This window comes from Nerophis ophidion, linkage group LG05 (assembly GCF_033978795.1).
Source record: "Nerophis ophidion isolate RoL-2023_Sa linkage group LG05, RoL_Noph_v1.0, whole genome shotgun sequence".
Taxonomy (NCBI): Eukaryota; Metazoa; Chordata; class Actinopteri; order Syngnathiformes; family Syngnathidae; genus Nerophis; species Nerophis ophidion.
This window is the reverse complement of record NC_084615.1, coordinates 24,274,479-24,289,478: the sequence shown is the minus strand read 5'-3', so window position 1 is coordinate 24,289,478 and position 15,000 is coordinate 24,274,479. Positions and strand designations below refer to the sequence as shown.

The 15,000-nt window shown below is 40.5% G+C and overlaps 1 protein-coding gene across 3 annotated transcripts in view; it reads right to left on the bottom strand.

Annotated features, from left to right (window-relative positions):
- mdn1 (midasin AAA ATPase 1) overlaps positions 1 to 15,000 on the bottom strand; it is a 279,890-nt gene that overhangs the window by 225,839 nt on the left and 39,051 nt on the right. For all 3 annotated transcript variants that reach the window (XM_061900349.1, XM_061900350.1, XM_061900351.1), the window contains exons 14-18: positions 13,176 to 13,327; positions 11,530 to 11,590; positions 5,754 to 5,965; positions 5,570 to 5,673; positions 3,840 to 3,984 (exon numbers count right to left, since the gene is read on the bottom strand). In XM_061900349.1, the coding sequence (XP_061756333.1) occupies positions 3,840 to 3,984; positions 5,570 to 5,673; positions 5,754 to 5,965; positions 11,530 to 11,590; positions 13,176 to 13,327 (674 nt within the window). The remainder of the gene's footprint in view (positions 1 to 3,839; positions 3,985 to 5,569; positions 5,674 to 5,753; positions 5,966 to 11,529; positions 11,591 to 13,175; positions 13,328 to 15,000) is intronic.

Below are 15,000 nucleotides of genomic sequence, written 5' to 3'. Positions count from 1 at the left end.
GCCTGTTTTAAAACCGCGACAATAATTCCCATCCCCAAACAGGCCAACATCTCAGGCCCAAATGACTACAGACCTGTAGCAGTCACCTCCATACCTGCCAAATGCATGGAGAAACTGATATTGAAACGTATTAAAAAGGCAACACCACCTTCCCTTGACCCATATCAGTTCGCGTACCGGGAGAACCGATCGACCGAAGACACCATTGCTATTATATTCCATAGACTCTTGGAACATCTTGAGTTTAGGAACACTTATGCAAGACTGCTCTTTGTCGATTTCAGCTCCCCATTTAACACAATAAGGCCCAACAGACTCAGATCTAGGCTTCAATACCTTCCTCTGCAACTGGATTTTGGACTTTTTAACTAACCTGCACACGGTACATGAAAATAGGCGAGCACATGTCTGCCACGCTCACAATCAACACTGGTGCCCCACAGGGTTGTGTTCTAAGCCCTGTGCTCTTCACCCTCTTCACACATGACTGCATGCCCAACATCCAATCTCACTGTCAAATATGCCGACGACATCACGGTGCTTGGGCTCATCAGTAACAATGATGAGACAACATACAGTGCAGAGGTGCAACAGCTGGCTTCATGGTGTGGTAACAACAACTTGGTTCTTAATACTAACAAAACCAAAGAACTTATTGTAGACTTCCGCAGAAAAGGGCAGAAAAAACACCCTCCACTTTTAATCAATAACAATCTCATAGAAAGGGTCAAACAACTCAAATGTTTAGGGGTGTACATAACACAAAACCTACGCTGGGGCATTAACACTGCTCCTACAATCGGAAAGGTCCAACAACGTCTTTTCTTTCTAAAGAAACTAAAATGAGCAAACATTCCTCAGAAATCAATGGTAAACTTTTACAATTGTGCCATTAGCAGTAGGGGTGTAACGGTACACAAAAATTTCGGTTCGGTGCGTACCTCGGTTTAGAGGTCACGGTTCGGTTCATTTTCTGTACAGAAAGAAATGTATTTACCAAATTTGTAAACAGTTGCTTTATCCTTTTAACATTGGGAACACTATAATGATTCTGCCCACGTTAATCCACATTAAACTGCCTTAAGTTGTTGCTTTGATTAAATAAAATGACAAAACCTTTCTTCTACATATAAAAAGTGCAACATTAAACAGTTTCAAGTCAACTCAACATGCTTAATTTATTACAGCATTTGGGAAGCCTGTAGTTGACTTTTATTATGTAAATGTTATATATTTGTCAACATGTCATAGCAGGGACCCTGCCATTCAAAACTAGGCTGCTACATTACTAATGGTTTAATATAACTATAGCTGAAAAAATAGTACAATAGCAATAGGAGAGACTATTCATCCCTGAACACCATGGACTTCATGTTAGTTCATGTGAAATAACAGATAGACAGGGCTTTGCTGCCCCTAACACACGCACACGCACACACACACACACACACACACACACACACAGAAAAATGAGCTAACTTTACGCTAAAAGCTAATTAGCCTTCACCTCAAGCCAGAACTGCGAGTGAGCTGAGCTGCAGTTTAAGTTTCTAGAAAGTCAACGGGCTCATAGTGATGCTAGTAGTAGTTGGGACTGGGAAGTGTTTTTTATAATTTAGGTAGAGTACGATGTCCGCTGCTAAACACATATCTGTTCGACGATGAAGCAGTGACAACATGCGTTCTGAATACGCACTGCTGATTGGCTGTTACATCGCTCTGAATACGCACTGCTGATTGGCTTTGTATATAACCAATCAGATGGTTGTGTGGGTGGGACAATGCTAGGTGCTCAGACAGAGACAGAAAGCAAAGCAGCTTGTTAAGACTAAAGCTTACAAACACGTTCGATACACCTCCGAACCGGACCGAAACCCCCGTACCGAAACGGTTCAATACAAATACACGTACCGTTACACCCCTAATTAGCAGTGTCCTAACTTAGGGCTTTTTAGTGTGGTTTGCTAGCTGCACTAAAGCGAATCAACAGGCACTCCAGCGAGTGGTTAAAGCGGCGGGGAAAATTACAAGGACAATACTCCCAGAGATGAGTGCCATGTACACAGCTCGCTGCTTAAAGCGAGTACGCAACATCCTGAAGGACAGACATCACCCAGCACATGGCCTCTTCAACCTGCTACCCTCTGGAAGGAGGTATGGATCGATTTGCGCCAGGACCACCAGAATGTCTAACAGTCTGTATCCCCAGGCTGTGAGACTGCTAAATGAACAGCCTGCCCCTTTACTGCCACCGACCATCTTATTACCTCACTCTTCCCCACCTCGATAATCGTGCTCTGGACATTGCATTGCTGCCACATCAACGTAACACCCAGTGATGTGCGGTGAACTAAACACCAGGTGAGGCATACGTTCTTTTTTTCCTCCTTTTTTTACACATGTGCAGCACTAGTCATTGTTGATTTAGTTGCACATTAAAGTTACAGGGGAAAAAAAGGGAGTTATTCACTTTCATTAAAACGTTTTCATAATGACATTATGATATGATAAATGGGTCAAAAACTATTTGATAAAGTTGTTATTAAATACTTTTTGATCCCATTTGCTTTTAACAAAATAAATTAAGTATTGTGTGTGTATTTTACCTTTCTGTATTTGTATCTGAAGCGTATCTGAAGCAGCAATAGCTATCCTCCATGAAAACGTACTTTGTATGATAGCATTCATTTTGTCTTAAAGTCCAGTTTAGAGAAGTATTTCATCTTGGATACAGTATATAATCGTCCATTTTGGCAGAAACATTCATTCAATTCAATTTAATTCCAAGAAATTAAACAATATTTACAAACCCACAAACGCTGGCTTACTCTAATAAAAATGCCATGTTTGTTATAAATACAGTTAAAAAAAAAGAAAAGAAAAAATGCTGGCTTCTGCTGGAGAGACCTGTGTCTGCTAACTTGAGCGTCCCCACTTCTCCCAGTGTGGCGAGTCAGAGTACTGCTGAGACATTGAACTGCAAGTTGACAATATATATCCCCCACCTTGAGGCAGAGGTACTTGCTGCCTCAAGACCTGCCTTTTCCACGTGGCAACAAGCATGCGCCCCCTCGCCCAATACACACTGTGTGTAGCCGTGGAGGCACCTTCTGTGTCTGCCTCACTTCTCATCTGCTGCATTGTTTTGATTAGGAAACATAGAATTTCCGCGATTTTGACCATGAAAATTATCAAAATATACAGGAACCACACCAAAATCACATAGAAAGCATAAACCAAAAGAGAAATATTAAAACTTATTTTATTTCTTTGTTTTGGACATCACATGGTTAAGCCACCTGGTGGCAGGTGAGGCACTGCCTCACATGCCTCCCCTGACAGCACGTCACTGGTAACACCCATCAGACATCAGACTCTTCCCAACCCACACCCTTCTATTTTTGACAATGCTAAAATGTAAATTATTGTCAACCTGCACTTCAATGCAGTTTTTATGCCGCTAGACTAAGTCTGAACTAAATCTTGTTGACATGTATGACTTAAGTGTTATTATGACAATGACAATAAAAAGGAATTGACTGATTGAATGATTGATTTAAGAGCACAGCCACTTGAACGACACCCCTGAAGAAGACCGGACGACCCCATACGGATTGAACCACAGACCGCAAAAACCCACCGGCATTTACACCTGTGGCCGTTGAGTAGTCTCCAACTAAAGAAACATGCATGTTTTTTGAAAGACAAAGAGAACATGCAAACGCCATAGAGACGTCTTTAGTCCGACATTTAAATACAGAACCCCATGGCTCTGAAGCACACATGCTAAACGCATGCACCAATACCAAATGAGAAATTAATTCATAATATGAACTTACCAAAATCTCCACGGTCCAGCAACACCAGCGATCCCGCACTGCCCTCTAAGAGTCCACTTAAACATTCCAGGGTCTCTGCTGCAGCCAGGTTGATCTCATCCAGCAAGATCCAGTGGCCTTTCTTTACTGCCTTGGCTAATGTTCCCTGTAAAAATACACACAATAAGAAGCTGCTCCCACCATTTGGATATTCATGTTTGTTAAAATATATAGGGATTGGTTACATGTTATTTTATGTACAGTACAGGCCAAAAGTTGGGACACACCTTCTCATTTCAATGCATTTTCTTTATTTTCATGACTATTGTAGATTGTCACTGAAGGCATCAAAACTATGACACCTATGAAGTGAAAACTCTTTCAGGTGACTACCTCGAGAGAATGCTAAGAGTGTGCAAAACAGTAATAAGAGCAAAGGGTGGCTATTTTGAAGGAACTAGAATATAAAACATGTTTTCAGTTATTTCACCTTTTCTTTTTAAATACATACTGTAAATCCACGCATTGAATGAGAAGATGTGTCCCAACTTTTGGCCTATACGGAATATATTTTGTATTATAGTATTGTCTATACACTAGGGATGTCCGATAATGGCTTTTCTGCCGATATCCTGATATTGTCCAACTCTTAATTACCGATACCGATATCAACCAATACCGATATATACAGTCATGAAATTAACATATTAATATGCCTACTTTTGTTGTGATGCCCCGCCAGATGCATTAAACAATTTAACAAGGTTTTCAAACTCAAGTTATGTAAAAAAATGCCAACATGGCACTGCCATATTTATTATTGAAGTCACAAAGTGCATTATTTTTTTTAGCAGGCCTTAAAACAGCAGCTTGCAATTTTGGACATGCTCTCCCTGAGAGAGCGTGAGCAGGTTGATGTGGGCGAGGTTGAAGTGTGTGTGTGTGTGTGTGTGTGTGTATTGTAGCGTCCCGGAAGAGTTAGTGCTGCAAGGGATTCTGGGTATTTGTTCTGTTGTGTTACAGTGTGGATGTTCTCCCGAAATGTGTTAGTCATTCTTGTTTGGTGTGGGTTCACGGTGTGGCGCATATTTGTGACAGTGTTAAAGTTGTTTATACGGCCACCCTCAGTGTGACCTGTATGACTGTTGACCAAGTATGCCTTGCATTCACTTGTGTGTGTGAAAAGCCGTAGATAATTTGTGACTTGGCCGGCACGCAAAGGCAATGCCTTAAAGGTTTATTGGCACTCTGTACTTCTCCCTACGTCCGTGTACACAGCGGCGTTTTAAAAAGTCATATATTTTTCCTTTTTAAATAGATACCGATGATTTCCAATATTACATTTTAAAGCATTTATCGGCCGATAATATCGGACATCTCTACTATACATTTTGCTGTATTTACTCCATTGTCACGTCAAGAGCACATCAGCAGCTCTTAGAAAATAAACCATTTCTGACAAAGGTCGAATTTCCTACACAAACTTTGGTTAAGAATAGATTATTTTGAAGACATCTGTGAGTGTATCTTTATTGACAAATCAAAGAAACTGGAAATCAGTTTTACTGTATTGCGTGTAAAGTCAGATAAGGCATTTTAAATATGCAATAAAGATAGCTTGAACGTTCTGAATGAGCTGAACATTATGATACGGTTAAACCATTCACTGATGGGATCAAGTGAAGTCCCCACTGTTAACTTGCACAAGACAAGAATAACAGAAATCTGATGGATGATTCTTCAAGCTTTACCTCCACAAATGCAAAGACCATGGCTGTCTCACACGCTTCAATCTGCTTCTGAGTCTGACTCAGTTTGCTTGCCAAAACATCCCACTTCTCCAGCAGCGAGGCGGCTATAGACAAAACATTAAAAACAATCGATGATGTACACAGCACAGCATTAACAATCATTATTGACGGTAACTTTCTTTACCGTTGGAGTCATCTTGCAAATCTTTAGCTAGGAAGGACTTGCAGACATGGTCCATGAGTTTGAGCAGGTCATGCCAACGCTTCTCCCTGAAGCATGTTTGCACATGGCCTAAAAATGTAAGGTTTTGCGACCTGGAGTAGGTCTGGGAGAACAAGTCTTCAAAGGCCTCCCGCAGTGGGATTAATATCTGCTTGTGGTCTACTGGCTTGTACCTGAGTTGGGCAGAAAAGATTAATAACTAAGGATGATGCTGTACTACCCCTAGTATGCTGTTGGGGGTGTGACAAAATCTTTTTACTGTATATTTGTTGTTTAAGAGAAAAGCATATTTTCCCGACCATAGGGCGCACCGGAATTTAAGGTGCACTGCCGATGAGCGGGTCTAGTCAGGTTTATTTTCATACAAAAGGTGCACCGGAATATAGGGCACAGTAAAGGGTCATATTTTAATTTTTTTTTTCTAAATGGAAAACACTTCCTTGTGGTCTACATAACATATAATAGTAGTTATTTTGTCAAAATGTTGCACAGATTATGTTTTACAGACCATCTTCAAGCCACTTTCTGACAGTCGCTTCAGGATGCGCCGTTTTGTGGGCGGTCTTATTAACGTGGTTCACTTTCGGCAGTGTCTTCTCGCTGTCGTCTTGGTTGTAGCGGTGTAGCGTGCAAGGACAGGAGTGGAAGTAGCGTCAAAAGATGGAGCTAACTGTTTTATGACATTCAGACTTTAATCGAATCAATAACGGCGCATCATCTCCTCATTCATGGCTCACGAGTGCAATGTGAAATGTGTCTCTAATAACTAAAGTTCCTTGGGTGAATAATGTAAACTCACTACACCAGTATGTTTTAGGACTTTCAGGCCAGGTTTACTGACAGTTATAAGCAATAACTTTATACTACTTTATATTAGAAATGGCAACAGCGAAGGATAAATGTCCCATAACAAGAACATAGAGGAAAAGAAGAAGCTTATCGACTACGGTGTCGACACGGACTGCAAGGGCGGACGCGTTTAAATTTTCAAGGCTTATGCAGATTCCAAATACAGATCAGCAGCTACCAGAAGGTAAGAAAAGTTGATTTTGCATAATATTGCCAAACAAAACGCCAGATAATATGTCTTATCTTATACACAGACCATACTGGTACTCGTATGTTGAAGCACAGTACTATCCATCAAGCGGTGTGGCTTCATAGCCTACCAAAGTCGTACTAAAACATTTTGATAGATTTTTGAGCCCCATGTGTAATGTTCTATATTTTCAATCGAACATATAAACATTTTTTTGGTGTTGTTTACTTGAGTCATATTACAGTCAACACTTATCTCTTATGTGTGACTGCCATCTATTGGTCACACTTATCATTACACCATGTAACCAAAAGAAAAGAGCTTCGACGTCAGTAAGCACAACCAAAATTATTCCATACATTAGGCGCACCGGGTTATAAGGCGCACAGTAAATTTTTGAGAAAATGAAATGATTTTAAGTGCGCTTTATAGTCCGAAAAATACTGTACTTTAATTGTTATTTAAGAAAAAAGCTTTGTTTCAGGATTCACAAATGTTTTTTCTCGCTATGAACCAAACACAGCCAGATCCTAAAATGTATGCATAGAGTAAACTTTCTTGCTGCCTGTTTGGAGGCGAAAGAGAAGGACAACAGAAATTGTACTCACCTTTTCGAGTCATACTTTTAAAACATTTTTCATTGATGCTTGGATTGATTTAGTGCTTAAACCGTGAATAAAGGAAAGCTCATTACTAAAAAGCCAGACTTTTTTTTGGGGCTCTGTGAAAATCATGAACATGAAGTTTTCCCAAACATTTCTGAATGTTATTGATAACCATTAAGATATTTTAATACTTCAACTTTAATCTAAAAATCCTGATCAATCCAGGTGGTGCTTGTCATGTGTACTTGTGAAGTTAAGGTTATGCGGTGTGTCTTCTTCTTGGCTCTGTAAATGCACCTTTATTTCACTTATTAGAAAATCCCTGATGTCGTGTTTGATGTTAAGAGTTATGTTTTGCTTGTTATGTTTTGTCAAGTCCGGGTCTATCGTTCTCGCCCAGAAAAGGGCGGAGTGCCATCTCCGGGTCGGAGAGTAGACCCTGCCCCAAGTGGAGGAGTTCAAGCACCTCGTAGTCTTGTTCACGAGTGAGGGAAGACTGGATCGTGATATTGACAGGTGGATCAGTGCGTCGTCTTCAGTAATGCGGACGCTGTATCGATCCGTTGTGGAGAAGAAGGAGCTGAGCCGGAAGGCAAAGCTCTCAATTTACCGGTCTATCTACAAACCCCTTTTCCATATGAGTTGGGAAATTGTGTTAGAAGTAAATATAAACGGAATACAATGATTTACAAATCATTTTCAACCCATATTCTGTTGAATATGCTACAAAAGACAACATATTTGATGTTAAAAATGCTAAACATTTTTTTTTTTGCAAATAATCATTAACTTTAGAATTTGATGTCAGCAACACGTGAAAAAGAAGTTGGGAAAGGTGGCAATAAATACTGATAAAGTTGAGGAATGCTCATCAAACACTTATTTGGAACATCCCACAGGTGTGCAGGCTAATTGGGAACAGGTGGGTGCCATGATTGGGTATAAAAATAGCTTCCATAAAATACTAAGTCATTCACAAACAAGGAAGGGGCGAGGGTCACCAATTTGAAAGCAAATTGTCGAACAGTTTTAGAACAACATTTCTCAATGAGCTCTTGCAAGGAATTTAGGGATTTTACCATCTACGGTCGATAAAATCATCAAAAGGTTCAGAGAATCTGGAGAAATCACTGCGCATAAGCGATGATATTACGGCCCTTTGATCCCTCAGGCGGTACTGCATCAAAGACCGACAGTGTGTAAAGGATATCACCACATGAGCTCAGGAACACTTCATAAAATCACTGTCAGTAACTACAGTTGGTCGCTAAATCTGTATGAGCAAGTTAAAACTCTACTATGCAAAGCGAAAGCCATTTATCAACAACACAAAGGAACGCCGCCGGCTTCGCTGGGCCCGAGCTCATCTAAGATGGACTGATGCAAAGTGGAAAAGTGTTCTGCGGTCTGACGAGTCCACATTTCAAATTATATTTGGAAACTGTGGACGTGGTGTCCTCCGGAACAAAGAGGAAAATAACCATCCGGATTGTTATAGGCGCAAAGTTCAAAAGCCAGCATCTGTGATGGTATGGGGGTGTATTAGTGCCCAAGGCATGGGTAACTTACACATATGTGAAGGCACCATTAATGCTGAATGGCCCATACAGGTTTTGGAAGAATATATGTTATCATCCAAGCAAAGTTATCATGGACGTCCCTGCTTATTTCAGCAAAACAATGCCCAGCCATGTGTTACAACAGCGTGGCTTCGTAGTAAAAGAATGCGGCTACTTTCCTGGCCCGCTTGCAGTCCAGACATGTCTCCCATCGAAAATGTGTGGCGTATTATGAAGCGTAAAATACGACAACACGACCCCGGACTGTTGAACAACTTAAGCTGTACATCAAGTAAGAATGGTAAAGAATTCCACTTTTAAAGCTTCAACAATTAGTTTCCTCAGTTCCCAAACGTTAATATTGAGTGTTGTTAATAGAAAAGGTGATGTAACACAGTGGTGAACATGCCCTTTCCCAACTACTTTGGCACGTGTTGCAGCCATGAAATTCTAAGTTAATTATTATTTGCAAAAAAAAAATTAAGTTTATGAGTTTGAACATCAAATATCTTGTCTTTGTAGTGCATTCAATTGAATATGGGTTGAAAAGGTTTTGCAAATCCTTGTATTACGTTTATATTTACATCTAACACAACTTCCCAACTCATTTGGAAACGGGGTTTGTACGTTCCCATCGTCACCTATGGTCATGAGCTTTGGGTTATGACCGAAAGGACAAGATCACGTGTAAAAGCGGCCGAAATGAGCTTCCTCCGCTGGGTGGCGGGTCTCTCCCTTCAAGATAGGGTGAGAAGCTCTGCCATCCGGGAGGAGCTCAAAGTAAAGCCGCTGCTCCTCCACATCGAGAAGAGCCAGATGAGGTGGTTCACGCATCTGGTCAGGATGCCACCCAAACGCCTACCTAGGGAGGTGTTTCGGGCACGTCCGACCGGTAGAGGCCACGGGGAAGACCCAGAGCATGTTGGGAAGACTACGTCTCCCGGCTGGCTTGGGAACTTCTCGGGATCCCCCGGGAAGACCTGGACGAAGTGGCTGGGGAGAGGGAAGACTGGGCTTCCCTGCTTGGGCTGCTGCCCCTGCGACCGGGCCTCGGATAAGCTGAATAAGATGAATGGATGGATCAGTTCTGTTTAGCAAAACTGTTTGTCAAGCTGTGTCGCCAAATAGGGGATTGCATAGATAGTGTAAAAATGGTAAATGGGTTGTACTTGTACAGCGCTTTTTTACCCCTTTTTAAAAGGAGCCCAAAGCTCTTTGACAGTATTTCGACATTCGCCCATTCACACACTGACGGTGGGAGCTGCCATGCAAGGCGCTCACCAGGACCCCATCAGGAGCAAGGGTGAAGTGTCTTGCCCAAGGACACAACGGACGTGACTAGGATGGTAGAAGGTGGGGATTGAACCAGTAACCCTCAGATTGCTGGCACAGCCACTCTACCAACTTCGTCACGCCGTCCCAAGTAGGTCTCTGTTGTATGTCTGTGTTTTGCGTGTGCCAAAGTCTGAGAATGACAGCTCACAGTTTAACATTAACTGTGAAAAAAATAAATCAGATCAATTGATCCAAAGTGCAATATAATGTTTCACCATCCTGGGGCGCTTGACTTATTCCAGCCTTAGAAGGAGGTAAGAGCAAAAGTACTTAAGTTGATGGGAGAATATGCGGAAGGCCAAATTTGACGGGAAACGATCACGTTTAAAGGTTGCTCCACTCAAAGTGCACGTAAGGAGAAGCATTTAAGTCCTATCTTAAAACTCATTTGTATACTCTGGCCTTTAAATAGACCCCCTTTTTAGACCAGTTTATCTGCCGTTTATTTTATTTTCTGCCCCCCTCTCCCTTGTGGAGGGTGGGGGCACGGGTCCACTGGCTATGGATTAAGTGCTGGCTGTCCAGGATGGACCGCTCGCCTGTGTATCGGTTGGGGACATCTCTGCCCTGCTAACCCGTCTCCGCTCGGGATGTTCTCCTGATGGCCTCGCACTAAGCAATGGACTCTCACTATTATGTTAGATCCACTATGGACTGGACTTTCACAATATCAGGCTAGACCCACTCGACGTCCATTGGATCTGGTCTCCCCTATAGGGGGAGGTCACCCACATCTGCGGTCCTCTCCAAGGTTTCTCATAGTCATTTACATTGACATCCCATTGGGTTGTGAGTTTTTCCTTGCCCTTATATGGGCTCTGAACCGAGGATGTCGTTGTGGCTTGTGCAGCCCTTTGAGAAACTTGTGATTTAGGGCTATATAAACAAACATTGATTGACATTGATTGTCTTGAAAGAAGAAACTAAAGCTGAGAGGGAAAATGCTACACGGCAATTGCACAGCTTTTTGGGCATCTGGGCACTTAGTTGTTTTTTCTCAAGCTTTTATATCTTCTGGAACGGCTAGATTGCTCCACAGATGAATGCCAAAAAGTGGTATGGTTATGGTCCATATCTGTTATTTTGCTACCCTCTACAACCTTTGACAGTAAAAAATACAAATATTATATTTTGTTCTGTGCCAGACCCAACTGTAAGGGTTGTCCATGTCCATCTATGGGTTTCCTTTTTTCACTCACCCACCAAGTAGGTCTGCAGTGTCACTTTGTTGGTTCATGTTTACAACCATCAACTTATGTCCTGAGAGAGAGAAAAATACAAACATGCATAAGGATTAATGATTAGTGATAGTGGATGTATTACTTGGGTATTTTTCATGTCACTACTTTAGGAAATGTATGTACAGTATGTGTCAACTTGCTGGGTGCCCAGCGTTACCGTTGCATGCCAGAAAGTGTTTTTAAGATGTAAGAATTGTGTGAGAAAACCTGACTTTAAATATATAGAGTATTTAATCAGAAAACATTCACTATAGTGCCGTACTGTGATCCACTCTCATTTTAAAGGCCTACTGAAACCCACTACTACCGACCACAGAGTCTGATAGTTTATATATCAATGATGAAATATTAACATTGCAACACATGCCAATACGGCCTGTTTAGTTTACTAAATTACAATTTTACATTTCCCGCGGAGTTTCCTGTTGAAAACGTCGCGGAATGATGACGTGTGTTTGTGACGTTATTGGTTGGAGGGGACATATTAGTCAGCACCACTTGCGCCTAAAAGTCGTCTCTTTTCATCACGCAATTACACAGTATTTTGGACATCTGTGTTGCTGAATCTTTTGCAATTTGTTCAATTAATAATGGAGAAGTCAAAGTAGAAAGATGGAGGTGGGAAGCTTTAGCCTTTAGCCACACAAACACACGGTGTTTCCTTGTTTAAAAATTCCCGGAGGTGAAGCTTTACTATGGATCAGAGCGGTCAAGCAAACAGGGTTCCCGACCACCTGTCAACCGGCAGGTTTCGATGAGAAAATTGTGGAAAAAGTCGCCTCTTACCGGAGATCAGCAGAGCTTGCGCCGTCCATGCAGCTGCCGTGACTTCCCTCAGAGACTGTCGTCAACACACCCGTGGACACACCCCTCCGACTATCAGGTACTATTTAACTCACTAAATCACTAGCAACACAATAGAAAGATAAAGGATTTCCCAGAATTATCCTAGTAAATGTGTCTAAAAACATCTGAATCGCTCCCAATGCAATCGCCTTTTTTTTTGTAGTTCTCCACTATCAATATCCTCATCCACGAATCTTTCATCCTCGCTCAAATTAATGGGGAAATTGTCGCTTTCTCGGTCCGAATAGCTGTTGATGCTGGAGATTCACATTAAAAACAATGTGAGAATGTGAGGAGCCCTCACACCGGTGATGTCATCGTCTGCGACTTCCGGTAAAGGCAGGGCTTTTTTATTAGCGACCAAAAGACGCGAACTTTATCGTTGATGTTCTCTACTAAATAATTTCAGCAAAAATATGGCAATATCGGGAAATGATCAAGTATGACACATAGAATGGACCTGCTATCCCCTTTTCAATAAGAAAATCTCATTTCAGTAGGCCTTTAAAAGCTGCTGAAAAGAGCAGGAGAGCGCAGCAAGGCAGCTGTAATGTTATAAACAGCAAATCGAAAATGAAAATATGCCAAAGAGCCCAAGGTTTAATATACACAATTACTTTAAACCTACTGCTGACCCTTTGGCCAGGAGTAGTTTTGTAGCACTCATAGTGAAAAAGGTTGGAGGGCCCTTGTGTAATGTTCAAAAGTCGGGTGCCAAGTTTGAGTACGTTTGGTAGAAAATGAATGGCTGTCATCACCTGTTACTCTGGCCAGGTGTTGAACAGTTGTTGTCTTTCCCGTTCCCGTCTCCCCCACTAGGAGAACAGGCTCCTGCTTTGCAACGCAAAGGGCCAGTCGCTCCAGGAGTACCGCAGCTGGTCGAGTGGCAGCAAACGTGTGGTTATCACCGCTAAGAAAAACATTCAGAATAAACAATCAATCAATTAATGAACCTGTGTTTGTTGTTTTTACATGGAAAAATAAACATTTCATTGTGTTTTTTTAATTAAGTGCTTAATGGTTGAGTTGAGTTGTGTTTTAGTCTATTTCAAAAATGCATGTATACAACATGATACATCCCAATTTCCCGTTTTTCTTTTCAAAATGTTCGAAAAAGGAGTAGGACGAAGCAGAGCTTATTTAATCCTGCCTCTTTTCTTTTACATAACTGTTGCTGAAACTTTTGTCCACTTCCTGTTCTCAATTTATTCACAATAAACCGTATTTTTCAGACTATAAGTCACAGTTTTTTTCATAGTTTGGCCACGGGTGCGACCTATATTCAGGAGCGACTTATGTGTGAAATTATGAACACATTACCGTAAAATATCAAATAATGTTATTTAGCTCATTTACGTAAGAGAATAGACTTATAAGAGTTCATGGGATTCAGCAATCAAGAGTGACAGATTGTTTGGTAAACGTATAGCATGTTCTATATGTTATAGTTATTTGAATGACTCTTACCATAATATGTTACGTTAACATACCAGGCACCTTCTCAGTTATTTATGTATGCGTCATATAACGTACACTTATTCAGCCTGTTGTTCACTATTCTTTATTTATTTTAAATTGCCTTTCAAATGTCTATTCTTGGTGTTGGGTTTTATCAAATAAATTTCCCCCAAAAATGCGACTTATACTCCAGTGCGACTTATATATGTTTTTTTTCCTTCTTTATTATGCATTTTCGGCAGGTGCGACTTATACTTCGGAGCAACTTATACTCCGAAAAATATGGTACACCGTAAGTAATCACAATAAAAATAAATAAATAAATAATCATTGGTGAAGTAAGTTATAATTGATATGATGAGATAAGTATGATTATTTTGAGAACGAAAGATTGGATGGATGAAATACATTCAGAATGTTTATTATGGTTATTCTTTTTTGTACTTTGTAAACACTTTAAGTTAGAAGAGTTTCTTGAAGTGGATCGTATTAGTACATTGTTTGATTGCTTTTCTTAATCCATTCCATAATTTAATTCCACATACTGATATACTGAAGGTCATAAGAGTTGTACGTGCGTACAAATGTTCTAAATTACTTTCTTCTCTAAAATCGTATTTCTCCTCTTTTTGTGAGAAGAATCGTTATATATTCTTGGGCAGCAGGTTATAGTTTCCTTTGTGTATAATTTCAGCTGTTTGCAAATTCACTATGTTGTGGAATTTCAGTATCTTTGATTCAATAAATAAATGATTTGTATGTTCTCTATATCCAACATGAGTATATTATTCTAATGGTGAGATTGTCTTTTCTCATGCAGTGGAATAAAATATTTGGGAAAGAAAAATTCAATAAATAAATGATTTGTATGTTCTCTATATCCAACATGAGTATATTATTCTAATGGTGAGATTGTCTTTTCTCATGCAGTGGAATAAAATATTTGGGAAAGAAAGCAAGTGCCGGTGAATCCCCTTCCCTGGGCATAGGCAGATGTGTCATAATGTATTAAAGAAAACTACATGTTATTTGTTTCAAATGTGTGTTTGGAAAAATGTTTTAACACATTTGAGATGTAATTGAATTTTATGTGACACATAAATGGTTATACAAAAAAGTAATTGG